Source organism: Panthera leo, chromosome B4 (genome assembly GCF_018350215.1).
Source record: "Panthera leo isolate Ple1 chromosome B4, P.leo_Ple1_pat1.1, whole genome shotgun sequence".
NCBI classification, from domain to species: domain Eukaryota; kingdom Metazoa; phylum Chordata; class Mammalia; order Carnivora; family Felidae; genus Panthera; species Panthera leo.
The window spans coordinates 62,296,928-62,315,272 of NC_056685.1; the positions used below are offsets into that span (position 1 = coordinate 62,296,928).

Below are 18,345 nucleotides of genomic sequence, written 5' to 3' on the forward strand. Positions count from 1 at the left end.
GGGTCATAGGGTAGTTCTATTTTTCATTTTTTGAGGTACCTCCATAATGTTTTCCAGAATGGCTGCAACAGTTTGCATTCCCACCAGTAGGGCGAAAGGGTTACTCCTTCTTCTCATCCTTGCCAACATCTGTTCTTGCCTGAGTTGTTAAGGTTAGCCATTCTGACAGGTGTGAGGTGGTATCTCACTGTGGTTTTGATTGTAATTCCCTGATGATGAGTGATATTGAACATTTTTTCATGTGTCTGTTAGCCTTCTGTACATCTTCTTTGGAAAAGTGTCTATTCATGCCTTTTGCCCATTTCTTCACTGGATTATTTGTTTTTTGGGTGTTGATTTTGATAAGCTCTTTACAGATTTTGGATACTACTCCTTTATCTGATATGTCATTTGCAAATATCTTCTCTCATTCCATCACTTGCCTTTTAGTTTTGCTGATTGTTTCCTTCACTGTTTCTTTCACATCCTTCAAAAAGATTTTTATCTTTTTTTTTTTTTTTTTTTTTTTTTTTTTTTACTGTCATGGCTTAAGATTTATTCCAGCAAAGGATACAGTGAAGGAATAAAAGAAAAAGTATATATACAGTAAACCTTGGATTGCAAGTAACTTGTTCTGCAAGAAGATTTTTATCTTAATGAGGTCCCAATAGTTCATTTTGGCCTTGCCTGCAGAGACATGTTGAGTAAGAAGTTGCTGTGGCCAAAGTCAAAGAGGTTGTTGCCTGTTTTCTCCTCTATGATTTTGATGGTTTCCTGTGTACATTTAGGTCTTTCATCCATTTTGAGTTTATTTTTGTGTATAGTGTAAGAAAGTGGTCCAGGTTCATTCTTCTGCATGTTGCTGTCCAGTTTTCCCAACACCATTTACTGAAGAGACTGTCTTTTTTCCTTGGATATTCTTTCCTGCTTTGTCAAAGATTAGTTGGCCATATGTTTGTGGGTCCATTTCTGGGTTCTCTATTCTGTTCCATTGATCTATGTGTCTGTTGTTGTGTCAGTACCATACTGTCTTGATGATCACAGCTTGAAGTCTGGAATTGTGACGCTTCCGGCTTTGGTTTTCTTTTTCAGGATTGCTTTGGCTATGCGGGGTCTTTTCTGGTTCCATACAAATTTTAGGATTGTTTGTTCTAGCTCTCTGAAGAATGCTGGTGTTATTTTGATAGGGTTTGCCGTTCTCCATATTTAAGAGTCTCTTATGATTTGCCTTCCTCTCTGTTTTTATCTTATCTTTCCTTCCCTTCCCCTATGTTCATCTCTTTTGTTTCTTAAATTTCACATATGAGTGAAATCAGATGATATTTATCTTTATCTGACTGACTTATTTCGCTTAGCATGATAAACTCTAGTTCCATCCAGGTTATTGCAAATGCAAGATTTCATTCTCTTTGGTTGCCAAGTAATATTCCATTGTATATAATACCACATCTTCTTTATCCATTCATCAGTCAGTGGACATTTGGGCTCAAACCTATTTTTTTTAAGATCAATGTGAACAGCTCCTGGATTTTCTTTCTCATAGTCTTACCCAACATTTGTGTTGTTTATGGGGACTCTCTTGCTATTTCTTAATTATTGTCATTTTATTTCAGTGAGTTAAATTCTTAAAAATGTATGATAGAGGAAATATGTTATATTGTCAAGTAGTTCCAGGGTATAAGGAAGTTTATTTTTTCTCTTTAACAATGAAACCTAAACATAGAGATAGAGTTCCTATGAACTGAAGAGTTTTTTTTCAAATATCAGATAATTTGTATTCTTTTTTGCTAATGTTTATTTTGAGAGAGAGATAGCATGAGCAGGGCAGAGACGGAAAGAGAGAGGGAGGGAGAGAATCTGAAGCAGGTTCTGTGCTATGAGTGAAGAGCCTGATGCAGGTCTTGATCCCAAGAACTGTGAGATCACGAGCTGAGCTAAAACTAAGAGTCAGACACTCAACTGACTGAGCCACCCAGGCAACCCTGGATAATTTATATTCTTGATAGGAACACATCCATTTGAGCATTTAAGGGGTTCTTAATTTTTACCTAGCAGTGTTTTCTTAAGCAGGATTGATAAAATAGGTAGTTGAGGATATATGATTCCCCTTCATTCCCAGTCACCTTAACTCTGAGAACCAACATTGACAACATCACTGGGGGGTGGGGGAGCAGGAATAAAAGAAAATGGGTCCAAAGGGACCTGGGATGTATTAATGATACTTCACATTGTAGAATACTTTTTCTTCCATTATCTCCTTTAAGCCTCCTAATTCTTTAAGTAGAATTACTGTACTATTTTAGAGTTGAGGAAAAAAATTGAGTAGGTAATAGATTAAAAAAAAAAACAACAAACTCAGACACATGTGTTCTGTTCCTGTTCCTGTAAATCTATTTATTTTCCCCAAACATTATGAGTCATTTGACCTTCAGCAAATAAATAAACTGCTACAAATTAGAGCTTCCATTTAGAATAATTTCTCCTCTTTTTCTTTGGCCAATCCATTCACCTATGATCTTATAGGAACTAGTTCTCAGTGACAGAAGTAGAATAAACTCAATACTCAGGACACTTGGCTATTGAGATTCTCATGCACTGGAAAAATTTGTTACCTGCTGTACAAAATAATCCTGGTACCTCGGAAAAGCATAGTATTAGAAAAAGCTATTCAGTGAGTGCACAAGATGTACATACTCTCTCATCTACTGTTCTTAAGCTTTAACCTCCAGATCACCTGAAGATTCAGAGACATAAGATATATATGACCAAAGTTTGGTTTTATATTTTCTTTCAGTCATTTACTTGGAATTTTGTACAATGTGTTCAAAAGTTAAGGATGCTCTTAATTTTTTATCGTTTGATTACCCTATAAGGATTTCACTATGCAAGCAATATTGTATCATGTGCTTCAGTTTGCAATTTCCTTTTAGAATATACACACCGTTGATTTATTTGTCTGATTTTCATTCCACACATTAATTTATTTGAGGTTAACTATGCCAAGGGCAGATGTTTATTTTCTATTTCCTGCTGAGAAAAAAAAATCCAAAAAAAAAAAACATGGCTGGGAAAAAAATTCCACCATAAAATCTGAATTTCATTGGACTAAAAAAATGTCCAAAGCAAACTTTAATTCAGGAGTCAGCAGCATATTTTCAACCAGATTAGTCTCTGGCACTTTTTAAGTGCTTTCCTGTTATAAGATTTGAACTATCATGTCACTAAAATGTACCAGGTAACACTGATTATTGATCTGCTTTTTTACTTTTTTGAAATTGCCATTAACAAACAAGTCTTACCACTTTCTTTTTGTACTATTTAAGATAGCTTTGGAAAAAACCTCACAAGCAATTTTGGGAAATGTGACACACTCTCTAAAGAGGGCCAACTAAATTATCTGACCTCTCACAATGGATGACTTCTCACAGTGATCCAGAAGGACTCCGCCCAATTGATTTTCCGAGATAATTTAGAGTAGAACCCTGTTCTCTGATGCCCTCAGGAAATGAGTCATTTTAAGTGGCTGAATTTTCCTGATTCCTGACAATTTAACTCTAGAGGTTGGGAAATGTATTCAATTAAATACGTCTCTGCTTTTTGAAATAGAAAATGGTAAACATAATTTAACCTTTCTCAGAGGCTTGGTGTGATTGTAGTGACCTTTGGTTTTTGTGGCAGATGGTGGGGAATTGCTCTGGTGGAGTAGAAAAAAAATAACTGTATTTGGAGTCAGAAGCCATGTGTGACTTTCTAGCTATGTGATTTTGAATTTATGTCTGTCCTTTAGTTGCTTTCTCTATAACAGTAAGGTCAATAACATAATGACCTTCTTAACTTTTCATACCCATCATCATACCTGTTCCACTACAAACATTTAATGTTTTGGGATCGGTTGCAGGACCTCTGGGTAGTAGTACTTGGCTGCCCCTACAGCCCTAATGAACCCATGTCAGGCTGAAGCCACCAGCTCTCCTTCTCTCATGGATTTCTCACTCTCCAAAAAAATCATTGTCTCCACTGTTGTCAATGGCCTTCAGCTTGCTCCCATCAGTTAGAATAACATCCATTATTTCTTCATCACTAATCCAGTGAACACTCAAGTCATCTTGTATCTATCTGTCTCTCCTGTGCCGTGGGTTCTCAGATGTGAAGGACGCATCACTCTCTCCATTTTAAGAATGTAGGAATGTTCTTTGTCAAACCCTTATCCCAAAGCCTGTCAATCCTTCATCATCTAAAGCAAATGATCCCCACAGGCACCAGAGGCACTTCCTCCAAGCCTTTCTGATACACTGAACACCAAGTGGAATTTCAGACACATGCAATTTTAAAAGCTACATTGAAGGTTGTAAGGAAATCCAAAGTCCTACGTGACAGATCAATGTGCGCATGGAATCCTTACTGTAATAACACTTTGTAGCATGAATAGTACTCTGCTTGTTGCATCAACTTAGAAAAAGGCAGTGGTGGGCAGGAAAAGTGTGTCCATATTCCTAATCAATAACTCCCAATGAAGAAGATCATGAGGGACAGGGAAGGAGAAGGGTACATATCCTGAATATCCACCTCAGGAATTGGTGGTCACCACTGGCAGAAACTAGGGGTATTAAATGCCTTGTGATACATACGACAGCCCTGCATAATGAAGAGCTGTTCCATCTAAATCGTTGACGGCTCTCCCACTGAGAAACAGTGCTTGTTATTACAGAGGGGTCCTCCGACTCTAAGGGAGCCTGTGATATTTTATGCATTATATTCCCTCAGTCTTTCTTTCAACAATCACTTATTGGGCACTTAGTAAGGGCCCACAGGAATAAAGAGAAAGCAGTCCTTGTTCTCAAGGAGGTCCCGTGGCAGAAGAAGGAGAGATAAGGACACCAACTTACTTTAGTGCACTATGGTCAGAGCACACAGGGCAGAAAGAGACAAAGCAGAAGGAGGGGAGTATAAGAGACAGGAGCTCATGGCAGGAGCCATGGTAGTAATCACCAGGTGTTGCCAGGAGAGATGAGAGAGAGAGGCAGTAAGAGTTAGGGGGAAGGGGAGGAGGGGATACAAATAGGAAGAGGAAGGAAGGCTGCTTCAGAGAGAGAAAGCAAAACCAAACAGAACTCAGGAAACAAAACATTTTACTCCAGCTTAAGCACAAACTAGAAAGGAAGGCAATAAAGGGAAAGGAGCAGGTTTGGGACAGAAGGTGGTAATGTGAATCTCAGGTGCAGAGAGGGTAATTTGTGGAAATGTCCAGGAATCAGATGGATAGATGGCTCTGACAGAAAAGCTATGTGGTGAAATTACAGATCTGAGAGTTAATCAACACACAGACATTAACTAAAGCCTTTGGAACTCAAGAAATCCCTTGGGAGGAAAGCAAAGATTGAGAAAAGAAGGTGACCTAGCAGAGGGGTCTGAGGACTCCTCTATGAAGGGTTTGGAGGAGAGTCTCAAGAAATAGAAGAAAAACCATGACAGCATAAAAGCTGAAAAAGAACCTGTCTAAAAAGGAGAGAGCAGTCAACAAAATTAATGCTGCCAAGCATCAAGTAATTTACTGATATATTTATTTTTAATGTTTTATTTATTTATTTTGTGTGTGTGTATAAGAGAGAGACAGAGAGAGAGGGAAAGAGAGAACGAGCAGGGGTGGGGCAGAGAAAGGGAGAGAGAGAATCCCGAGCAGGCTCCACGCTGTCAGCACAGAACCCAAATGCTGGGTTCAAACTCACAAACCATGAGATCATGACCTTAGCCAAAGTCAAGAGTCAAAAGCTTAAATGACTGAGCCACCCAGGTGCCCTGAGAGTCAAGTAATTTAATTGCCAAGTAGCATCCTCCTCAGGAGTTACCCACCTGGAGGCAGCTGGTGTGCTGGAGGAAAGCAGTTTCAGTGGTGGAGAGGGAACCAACTGCAGTTGAGTGATGAGAAGGACACAAGGGAGAAGAAGACACTGAGACTTGCAGGAAATTTCACTACTTGAAAGGTGGGAAGAGACAGACTGAATGGCAGGAAGGGCTAACAGGAGATGCAGAGGCTGGTTTGCATATTTATTTAAAGATGGCAGGGACGCCTAGGTAGCTAGTCGGTTAAGTGTCTGACTTCCACTCAGGTCATGATTTCACGGTTCGAGCCCCGCATCGGGCTCTGTGCTGACAGCTCAAAGCCTGGAGCCTGCTTCAGATTCTGTCTCCCTCTCTCTCTGCTCCTCACCCAGTCACACTCTATCATTCTCTCTCTCTCAAAAATAAATAAACATTACAAAAATTTCAAAAACTAAATAAAGATGGCAGAAGCCTGAGAATATTTAAGTATTAATGGAAAAGTGCCCAGTAAAGGAAGGGTTTTAAACGAAATCTCTGAGGAGCTGGAAATGATGCACTCCTGAGCACAGGAGTCAGCCTCAGAGGAGACAAACCAGAAGGGTAGGTAATTGGAGAGGAGGGGGGCAAGATGGGTTTGGAGGCAGATTAAATTTATGTTCTGTAGAAGCAACTAAGGATCTACTTTTGATGGTTTTTAGTTTTTACACTGTATTTCAGTTACCATTTTTAAAAAGTGGTTTAATTAATTTATTTTGATGGGGGGGGAAGGGGCAGGGGAGAGAGAGAGAGAAAGAGAGAGAGAGAGAGAGAGAGAGAGAGAGAGAGAGAATTCCAAGCAGACTCCATGCTGTCAGTGCAGAGTCTGACGTGATCACACGAACCATGAGATGATGACCTGGGCTGAGATCAAGAGTCGGATGCTTGGGGCACCTGGGGTGGCTCGGTCGGTTAAGCGTCCGACTTCGGCTCAGGTCATGATCTCGCGGTCTGTGAGTTCGAGCCCCGCGTCGGGCTCTGTGCTGACAGCTCGGAGCCTGGAGCCTGTTTCAGATTCTGTATCTCCCTCTCTCTGACCCTCCCCCATTCATGCTCTGTCTCTCTCTGTCTCAAAAATAAAGGTTAAAAAAAAAAATTTAAGAGTCGGATGCTTAACCAACTGAGCCACCCAAGCACCCCCTTGATTACCATTTTAAAAAATTTCAGGTAATTCACAAAGAAAAAGAGACCGTTAAAAGATGTCTACATGCAGCATTCATCCATCCAACATGCATTTACTAAGAGCCACATTCCTGGCATTGTTCTCCAGGCTGGGGGAAAGGACACAAATCTCTACTCTTGTGGGGCTTTCCTTTTAGTGGAGGGAGACAGACAATTAACAAAATGATAAGTAGGTTAGAGGGTGATAAAGGCAGTGGAGAAAATGAAGCAAAGAAGAGGAATAGAGTACGTTGGTGGTGACCGCACTCCTAGGTGGGGTGGCCCGGGAAGGCCTTGGGACAAGATGACGTAAGTAGGGAGCCCTGAAGGAAGGGAGTGAGGCAGCTGTTTAGAGAGTGAGAGGGTGTTCTGGGAAGAGGGAACCACAAATTCAGAGTCCCTAAATAGGAAAGTGGCCTGACTGATGTGTGCCTGGAGCCCTACATGGCTGGAGCTGAGTGGTCAAGACAAGGTGCAGGAGGTGAGGTGTGAGAAAGACAGTGCAGGGCATGGAGCCAGCTGCAGGGGCCTTGAGAGACAGGAATCCAAGTGAGAGACGATGGGCTGTGGAGGTGGAGAGAAGGGTCAGATTTGCGATATAGTCATAACATATAATGAGTTTATCACTGCCAGATATACACACACTGCTTTAAGCTTTGAAATAAATTAATTATCTTATAATATTCCAACCCTATGAAGTAGGTAACACCACTATTTTCATTTTAATAAAAAATCTAAGTGATATTGTTTAAACTGTCATAATTGCTTATATACGAAATTGTAACGTAAGCTAGTGTAGTGGATGCTGTCTACAGCACCCAGACAACACCCATGTCTGAAGCACTTGCTGACAGCTCACTTGGGGGTCTTCTCTGGGCATTGCTCTCCGCCTTGGGGGAACTGCCTCACTAGAGGCTACCCGCCCTGCCTGGGGCAGTGATTGGCTGATAAGGGGGCATAAAGGTTCCACCTCTTGCCTCCATTCTTGGCAACCCTGAGGGGCCCTCCCAACTCCAGAGCTTCCTAAGGGGTCAGCTGAAGCCCTGGGACGGCACTGCCCTCAACCCTCCCCCACATTGCCCATCCTGCTTCCCTGGCTTCCTTCCCTGGTGTTCCAGAGAGCACTTCTTAATAGACTTCCTGCATGCAAATCCCTGCCCCAGGGATTCTGTTTCCTGGGGAAGCACAGCAAGTTTTTAAAGTGAAAGTGGTATAAGGCAGGGAAAAGAAGAAGAAGAAGGAGAAGAAGAAGAAGAAGAAGAAGAAGAAGAAGAAGAAGAAGAAGAAAATGGAGTGAAATATTTTTGTTGTTATTTTAAATGTTTGTTTATTTTGGGGAGAGAGTGTGAGCGGGAGAGGGGCAGAGAGAGAAGGAGAGAGAGAATCCCAAGAAAGATCCATGCTGTCAGCACAGAGCCTGAGGGGCTTGAACTCACAAACCATGAGATCATGACCTGATCCAAAGTCAGATGCTCAACCAACTGAGCCACCCAGGTGACCCTGGAAATGTTCTTGAGTAGAAATTACACAACCTTCATTCAGAAATTTAGTCCATAAGTATGGCCATAATATGAGTCAATTCTAGTTTTCTAAATGAAATAGGGCTTAACTTCTTGGATTTAAGGAATAAAACTGCTATTCTTAATTAACACAAAATATATACAGTAAAGTTATAATTTCATCAACAAAAAAATAAAACTAATTTCAACTGTCTACTTGTGATACTGGAAAGTGTATTTAGACTTTTATAAACGAAAATACCACACGGGCAGAAAAGCCTATCTCCACTTGTTAAACCTGGCTAACAAACGGTCCTGGAATTTTAATTCTTTCCAGAAATGCATGGCAGCTGGTATCCAAGGTCACTTTCACTCATAAGAGTTATTTTAAGTGTTCACTTAAAATGGGCTGTGTAATGAAGGACTTTTAAAACAGCCAATAAATCCTGATTTAAGAAACAAAAATGTTCACACGCTACCAGCTTTACAGACAGCATTTTTCAAAGGAATTATATAAAGCAATCTTATTGATAAACTAAGAACATTAGTGAACAGTGGGTTAATTACACATAGATTTCTTTAGACTCTAATGATAATGCTGTTTCTTCGATTCTTTTATTACTATCTGTTTTCCCCATGCACTCCTACAGTCTAATGGAGTCTCCTTGCAGAGTTCTGGTTATCCACGCAGGAGAGAGTGCAAAGAATGCTATCCGTGGTTGCTATTATCATGACAAGTCTCTATTTTTTGCATTAAAAAAATGCAGTCAGTGGCTCCTGAGGGGCTCAGTCGATTAAGCATCTGCCTGTTGATTTCAACTCAGGTCTTGATCTCACGGTTTGTGAGTTTGAGCCCCACATAGGGATTCCTTGCTTGGGATCCTCTCCCTGTCTCTATGTCCCTCCCAGCTTGCTCTCTCTCTCTCTCTCTCTCTCTCTCTCTTCACCCCCCCCAAATAAATAAACATTAAAAAAATTCCAATCAGGAAGATTTTTAGTTCTATGCTGTCCCACGTGTTAGCTAATTAAATAGCTAGTAGAGATTTCTTTGGTACAGGAGCATTAAAAGCACATTTCTTCCCCTTTAATTATGCAAACAGAAAAGAGCTTGGTCAAGGACTTCTATCCCCTTCGAATAGTCCATTCATTACCTTCAGATTTTCTGTTTAGAACATCAACAACAGATGTATTGGGAATGGAAAAGGCTGCTCTAAGGGTCCCCTGGCTGCCCAAGCATATTTGAGTACCCTCAGGAAAGGGTAATGTATCTCCTGCTTGATAGGAGTACGGGAAGGTGGAAATCTCAGATGATTTACTGTGTATTTCATGTTGAAAGCATACCTGTGAGAAAGAAACAGCTGTCTGGGTGACTGAAGATCACAGCCCTTGTATTAGGAGGGAATCCTACGTAGCACTGATATCTAATCACTGGAGATACTCTGGGTGTAGTGCGCCAGGAGGAAGAGGGCATCTACGTGAACAACTGTTCCATAGAACATGGGACAATTTGCTGCTGACAGTGGGGAGGCCTTCCTGACTCACCTGAACAAAGGTGAACTCTATTCATTCCCAGGTGAGGGGGCTCTTGATGGCCAGCCCATTTTAACCAACCAGTAACTGAGTCATGCAGGGAATTTAAATATAAAATGAAAAATAATTTCCATGACTCTATCACCTGTAGTGAAAAATCTTTTAAAATAGTCTCTTCACTATGTCATCAGATTTCCAGATGTTCTCTATTCTCTGGAAATATCCACAACTTAATAAACTTTCTCTATAAGCCTGGGCCTTTTTCATCCTGTAAGTTGAGTTGTATGAGTAAAAGCCAGTTGTGTTTATTGACAGATTTGCTGCAGTTTTAGTTTTTATTGCAACTGTACAATGTAATGAAACATTTTGCAAATTGACAAAATATAAATGTGGAAAAAAAGAGAGCTGTTATTTATAGAGAAGCTAAGGAAATACTCTGGAAATACTCAAAAAAGAGAAGCTGCTCAAGAAATTGCTGTGGAATTAGATGTAAGAGTAACTGTAAAAGACTGCAGGAGGAAAATCAGAAAAAGCTCAGTCATTACATTTTTACTCCCCTTTAAAGTATCAAAACCTGATCATCAGAGAAATGATTTATGGATGCGATTTTTGCAGATTATAATCAGTAGACTCTTACCCAAAGGAAAAAGCTTGGTTTGATATTTGAAGATTGGTGAATGTATGTACATGTGAAACTTGAGGGTACAATAAATCATTCAAGAATGTGCATAATTTGTCTTACGATTCTCCACTTTTAACTGACTTTTGAAGCAAATCAACGGGCCACTGGCCAAGGGCACATGCAGGATCTTCTGCACTTTATCCAGGCAGGGCCACCATCTCTCCTTGTGGGCTTCCTGGATGAGTCATTTCATGGAGTTTTTGTGCAGGAAAAGGTAAGATATTGGGTGGTCTCTGAACTTTCTACTCCCCTCACGTGAGATGGAATGTGAGAAACTTTCTCTAGGTTTTGAACAATGGTCGGCAAGCTCTGGAGGCAAATGGCAGATCCACCAGCGCTGTTCTGATATTCCACCATATGGAATCCCGAACTTTATAGAGCCTGGAATAGGTATAAACATGAGAGCTGCCCCTCACAGCAAAACAAAGCTAACACTTGTGTTCACTGGGGATTTGAGAAAAGAGTTTTGCCATTTTCCTCTGCTGATTTGGGTCTTAATCTGAATCTATAACCTCAGCTGCAGCATTTTCCAGGGGAGATTTTCCTTGCACTACAGAAGTATAATAAATGAGGTACACCAAAAGGGAGGAGAAGTTAGTGGTGCTTCTTTGTTGTCTAAAACATAGAATAAGGTTTAAAAGAAGCAGAATAATCATGGCATATATAATTACCAATTTAATGTAGCATTATTTCCAGCATTGTAAGCCGGCCAAAATGATATTGGTATAGATACAACCCTAATGACTAATTTCATCATTGCCTTTGGGATCTACCCAGTCATTAGAACAAAAATGGATAATTGTTGGGACTGATTTCAGATAATAGCGCCGTTAGCCCTGCATTTTCCTAATCATTCTCTTTCTTGCTGTGTGCAAATATGGAAACCATCAGATACACGAAAGTTGAAACACGGAGGAAGGAGTCAGAGCGGGGGGTGGGGGAGAGCTCTGTCTCAGCAACTTCCACAAAGAAAGAACAATATTAAAATAAGGGCAGGGGCGCCTGGGTGGCTCAGTTGTTTAAGCGTCTGACTTTGGCTCAGGTCGTGATCTCACAGTTTGTGAGTTTGAGTCCCACATCGGGCTCTGAGCTGACAGCTTAGAACCCGGAGCCTGCTTCAGATTCTGTGTCTCCCTCTCTCTGCCTTTCCTGTTCACACTGTGACTCTCTCTCTCAAAAATAAACATAAAAAAAAAATTAAAAGATAAAATAAAATAAGGGCAGTCTTCCAGTCATCTCGGATAAACAATCATGAAAATGATGAATAGTCCTGGTATTTTCCTTTTCTCTCTAGCACAAAGAGTGACAATTTATTTAAAGGCAAACAAACAAAAAAACAAACCCACATCCATTGAAAATTCACCACAGAGGTATCCACACAAAAATGATGCTACTTAAATCAGAAGTATTTTGAGCCTGGTGTGAGAGGATGAAATATTTCACTAATTACTATGCAGTGTATTTATAGCTTTAATTGTTTTTCCCCCTCTTCTCAAGGGACATGTTTCTTCCAGAAGCACAGTTGCTGAAGCAAACATTTATTTTTATTGTTTCATGGGAAAAAAGCGGTAGTACCCAACCAGCTACTATAATTCTGTAAAATCAGCTGCTAGAGAATTTTATGTAATTTACACTTTTGCCCCAAGCGGTGCCTTAGGGTCTGCCTTATTTTTCTGTTTGAACTTGACAGAAAATAGTCTGCTGGAATGCAATACATTTTAAAAGGTACTGATAATACTTCTTTTCAACGAATACTTTTCAGGCAAACTTACTGCTCTTTTCTTCTCTTCAAGAATGCTCACCTGAAATCCTGAAACATCAATTAACCATTAAGCCAAAACATACTTTATTTGTACCCTTGAAGGAATATGCCTCTTTAAAAAAGATGTCTCCTCATTGCAAAAATAATACATGTTCATTGTGGAACATCTGGAGTACAAAATATACAGAAAAAAATTAATCTACTCACCAACCAGAGGGAAGTATTGTAAACATTTGGGTAAACTGGCTTCCAGTGAAAGAATAGAAATCTGAATTAAATCTTAAGAATGATCTTTTATTCCTAAATAAAAAACCTATTTTCCTTAAAAAAAAGTTTTGTTACAATTTTCCTCTGGGACTTCCATTTCTTGGATCTTTGGAATAGTATTTGATACTGAACTTGACGTGCACAGTTTAAAATTTTTATCATATTGAATGCTAAATAAGAGACCCTGAAGTCTAAAATATTTCAATTGATGAATAATATACTTATGTAAGAACACCGTTCAAAAGGATAATTTAAAAAATCAGGCCAGTGACTTTCAGAATGATGATTTCTTTTTTTTTTTTAATGTTTTTATTTATTTTTGAGACAGAGAGAGACAGAACATGAGCAGGGGAGGGACAGAGAGAGAGGGAGACACAGAATCGGAAGCAGGCTCCAGGCTCCGAGCTGTCAGCACAGAACCCGACGCGGGGCTCAAACTGACGGACTGTGAGATCATGACCTGAGCCGAAGTCGGATGCTCAACCGACTGAACCACCCAGGTGCCCCTCAGAATGATGATTTCAAACTAAACTTTGAGACAATGCTAGTACATGCTTCAGAGAAATATCTATTTGTTTGGTATGCATACTTTAAGCATATCCCAAAGTGGAACACTAGCCCAAAATTCAACCAAATGGGGGCCAATCTGCAGGGGTATGGAAACCTCTCTAAAAAGCTTCCGTGAGTCTCATAGTACTCAATAAAAGAAAACACTCACCTGTCTGTGTTTTGACCATTTGGAGATTCCAAGCTATGTATAGTTCTCCTGCCTCCACATGTTCCAGATTAAAGACGTTTATCATGTGGGATCTTTTAGATAAGACCATCTTGAAAGCCAGGATTGCAATTGTGAGTACTCAAGAGCAATAGAGACTGCCACTGGTAAGGTAGGCTTACGTTTGTAGTTTCTCTTAAAGTGACATGTAAAGCTCTGTTTAGTATAGTCTCTTCCAAATGAATACAAGGAGATGAGTACAAGAAGAGTGTCAGAGCTGTTTATATATATATATATATACATATATATATATATACACACACATATATATGTATATATATATACACGTATATATATATATATACATATACATATATACGTGTATATATATATATATATATATATACACGTATATATGTATACACACACACACACACACACACGCCCCTTATTAACATATTCCCAGCATGGTAATCAAGTGTCTTCTAGTACTCTTTCTGTTGAATACAACTATCAGGGTATTTATTTCATTTCCATACTAAAATGCCTTCATATAAATCCTTTCTGATAACGGGAAGCCTGAAGTGAGAAGAATTCACTGGAATGAATATACGTTCTCAGAGTTTACTGGTGTATTTTTGACAACCAACTCCTGTTCTCCTGCATATGTGTATTTGACCGGGTGTCACTTGAGTATCGTGTAGCAATGGGAACTTTTACAGGAAAACACCAAGAATTAGTAGCAAGGCAGAGTTACCACATTCACAACAGACTTGAGCACTGAGCAGAAGATGGGGAGTCCAGGATCCATACCACCTCCAAGGAGATGTTCACTGCCCGCCCCCCCCTCCCCCCCACACACACTGGGAGGGTGAGTGAATGAACCTGAGAAGCACAGCAGGGAAACAGTCCTAGGGCGCTTACCTGAGGGCTGTTCTGTAGTGGTAGATCGCTTCCCGGTTCCGACCTTGATCCTTCAGGAAATTGGCGTAGTTGTAGTGAACCTTGGCATTGTGGGGCAGAGTTTGAACTCCAGACCTACAATTAATACATTAAAAAAAAAAAAAAGAACAACAAAGAATACTAGTTAGGAATACTGTCAGTTTCTTTCACGTTTTACTCAGTTTCATGAACCTTCATTTGAAATGTCCACTGCATCCATCTAAGTCAGGTTTTCCAAAATTTGTGAATCGTGTCACTTATTAAATATGCTTCTCTGGAAAATAATAAAGGCAGTGTGTGGTTGTGCACAACTAAACAAACATGCTGACCGCATATGAAGCAGAGGGGGTGGGATGGGATAATTCTCTGGAGAACAAAACTGCATGCTCAGGTTAATTCAGTTTTTTCCTTCCTTGCTTCTTTTGTTCACTTACAACCTTCCTTTAAAAAAAAAATGGAGAGCATCTACAAAAATATATCATTACTAGACTGGCCTCCCTATTACGTTTTATTGGAAATTAACATTTCCCATGTACCAAGCCTGGGCTAATTAAAATAAATAAATAAACAAATGCAGGTATAATTATTATTTTACAAGTTGCAGACAAGGAAATGAGGTTTTGCTCAAAAAGGTAAAAAAAAAAAAACAAAAAAACCTTGCTTAAATGTCACTGTATTAGTCTGCTTGCACTGCCATAACCAAATACCTGGGGAACCCCCACAGGATAGCACTGAAATTTTGGAGACGATTCAAGGGGCAAGTGGGGGCAGGAGAGGAGCCATTTCTCATTCATAACTAGCCCACACATTTAACCTGTACACAACTACACAGCTGGTAAGTGGCGGAAATGGGATCCTAGAAGATTCTAGTTTGGTTCTAGAGTCCCTCGTTCCCTCACATGCAGGGAGGTGGGAGCAGGGGAATGATGAAAGAAAATGGGCTGGAGGGCCACTTGGAAAGAAAACTTCCGGAATTCTTGAGGATTAAATGCGGGAGGGGGACAGTTGATGAGAGAGAGCAATGAGAAAGCATAACAACCTAGTTTCTGGGCAACTTTAATGCACTACTACCTCTCCCAGATAATGTACTTTCATTCAGTTTTTAACTTATTTTTTTTAACATTTATTTATTTATTCTTTGGAGGGGGAGGGGCAGAGAGAGAGAGGGAGAGAGAGAATCCCAAGATCGCGGGGCTCAATCTCACAAACTGTACGATCGTGACCTGAGCCAAAATCAAGAACTGGACACTCAACTGACTGAGCCATCCAGGTGCCCCTAGTTTTAAATTTAAAGGTAAGATTAATAGAAGGATTTCATACAAAGTGTTAAAACCCTGTTGGGGAAATATGTAAGGGCACTGTAATCTCTGTTGAACGTTCAGTGAAATAACCAGCAGAGACAGTCCCACTTAAAATCCACTGGCTGGACATCTGAGGAACTCCCCAGAGGACAGAACGTACAGAGTGCAAGAGGCTAGAGACCAATCCAAGGGCAACATCATCTGAAGCAGCAGACTCCACACTTACCCAGGTTGCTTCAGTGACTTCAAATGTATGGCAGGTAGCTGGGATTTTTTGGTGGGTGGGGTGTGGCTGAACACAGACTAAATCTGTATCAGGAGCAGTTAAACCTCAGATCCTCATCCCTACCCTTAAAAGCTAAGTGACTTTTTTCATTATTCTTTCCCCATCCCAGCAAAAGGCAGGAGTTTTACTCTCTGGAAAAACAGAGTTAGAGAGATCCTGCACTCAGGAACAGGTACAGCCGAGGGAAGGGGGAAGAGCTGTACCTTAAAGGTAGATTATGGGAGAATCTGTATTCTGAACAGTGGGATCTCAGTTTGTCCTCCTTAAAAAGCTCTCCGAATAGCCAGGATTAGACTTCTCTGGAGGAGCCTGGAGGAATTTTCTCAGAAACTGACCCACCCAAGACAAAAGATATACAAATGCTGACATTTGGGTTCTCCGGTAAAATCATCGGTATCCTTCAATCGCCCTATGGTGAGGTCCAACAGCGGCCACATAGAGCTAGAATTTTAATGTAATATTTAAAATGGAAATTACCCAAAGTGTTTTTAGTCACAGGGGAAAAATCTGGGTCAGAGTGGTAATAATGGCTTTAAAAAATTCCAATTTTTAACCAGGAAAACTTCTGATTTTTCTATCCAGAAATAAATAGTGCAAGGTAATAGGCAGATTTTAAAGGTAACTTTGATTTCAGCGTGGATATAACTGGCATATTGGAATTGACCCTTCCCTCTGTGTGATTAGCATGGTGACTCTCAGTTATATTTCACCCGAGGAACAGACAATTAGGCCTTGTGGAAGCATAGTCCCTGCTCGGATCAGGCATTGTTTAATGATGGCCAGAGGAAGTAATAATATTCATAACAGGCAAGCTGATGTGGGTGGAGTAACTTGAATCCTAAGAACACACTGCTTTTTCCATTGTTGTTTTTGACCTTTATGTTCTCTCTGTGATATTTTTCTGCTATGTTTTTCCAGTCTCTCATTTTACAATGACTAGTTTGTGGATAAAGGGAAATAAACAACTGGCCAAAGGCAAAACTTTCCACGTTGCTGTAACTGGCCAGGCTGCTCTTGCTTCCAGAACCAGGCTTTTCTATTTGCTCTCTTGATGCTATGGTTTCATAATCCCAACTGTTTTAGTGGAACCAAGCAACTTATATGCATTTATTCTACAAAGACATGCAGTATTCATTAATTATACAGCTGGATCCCGATCCCGATTAATAATCCCAGTGATGATTACAAAGAAAAATCTCCCATTCAATTCAGGATCCTAATTCATGTACCTCATAGTTCTCCTCCATGCCTCTTGAAAAATAACAGAAACAGGGGAGCAGGGCTGGCTCAGTAGGTAGAACATGTGACTCTTGGTCTCTGCGTTGTGAGTTTGAGCCCCATGTTGAGTATAAAGATTGCTTAAAAATAAAAATCTTAAAAAAAAAAAAAAGATAATGAACAGAACCAACAAGAAAAGCCACTGCTCTCAGGTGTATCTCCGAGTTTATAGAACATCAATTTGTTTTATTGGTATCACTGGACAATAGGTCACAAGAACCATCCCCAAATTCCTGATTAGAAAACAAACATTAAAAAAAATTAATGAGCAGCATCCAACCCAAGGGTAACAGGAAAGGAAAGTAAGGATTGGTGGTTCTCTTCAATTCCAACCCTGCTTTGACCTGAGGCAGCACAATGCCTCACTCAGGATGGCTGGTACTCACAGAATGGAATGCTCAGTTTGAATCAAGTTCTGGGCTGAGCACCCATTTCCATGGACTGACTGTCTCCTTTTATCCCTTCAGTAACTTATCGGATGGGTAGAATTATTGCACCTCCATACTACAGATGAGGAAATTGAAGTTCAGAGAGATTAAGACCTTTTTTTCTAAAGTTACAGACCTAGAAGGCAGTTGAGAAGAGATTTCAACCAAGGCCAATACGTGGTCAGAACCATTCCTGAAGCTGATCAACACTTGATGCTAAGCCAGAAAGGTACCACAAGATATAGTAACATTATAATTTCACTATCACAATGTTTATCTTATTGGTAAGCAAACTATGGCCTTGTGGGCCACAGGCGCGCCAATGTGTTTGCCTATTATTTTTGGCGTCTTTCCCGAGACAACAGCAGGGTTGGGTAGCTGCAAAAGAGACTGTATGGCCCACAAAGACTAAAATATTTACCGTCTACTCCTTTACAAAGGAATCTGCCAATCCTCAGTATATATTCTCTGCCTTGGGAGGTCTGCTGACCTCTGGCTTAGCAATTCAGAAAGCAAGAAACACAAATGTGTTTCCTACAGAGATGGAGAATAATCTAGGCCGTAAATTCTTAATTGGTGGTCCATAGATCACTTAAATACTTCATGAATGGGATTCAAAGAGACCCTTAACTACATTGCGAATAAAAGAAAAATGCAGC

General features: G+C 40.2%; 1 protein-coding gene across 1 annotated transcript in view; it reads right to left on the reverse strand.

The window, feature by feature from the left end:
- The window catches only part of TMTC1 (transmembrane O-mannosyltransferase targeting cadherins 1), a 273,311-nt gene that overhangs the window by 60,643 nt on the left and 194,323 nt on the right, over positions 1 to 18,345 (reverse strand). Inside the window, exon 11 of the mRNA XM_042946180.1 lies at positions 14,376 to 14,489. Within this exon, the coding sequence (XP_042802114.1) occupies positions 14,376 to 14,489 (114 nt within the window). The remainder of the gene's footprint in view (positions 1 to 14,375; positions 14,490 to 18,345) is intronic.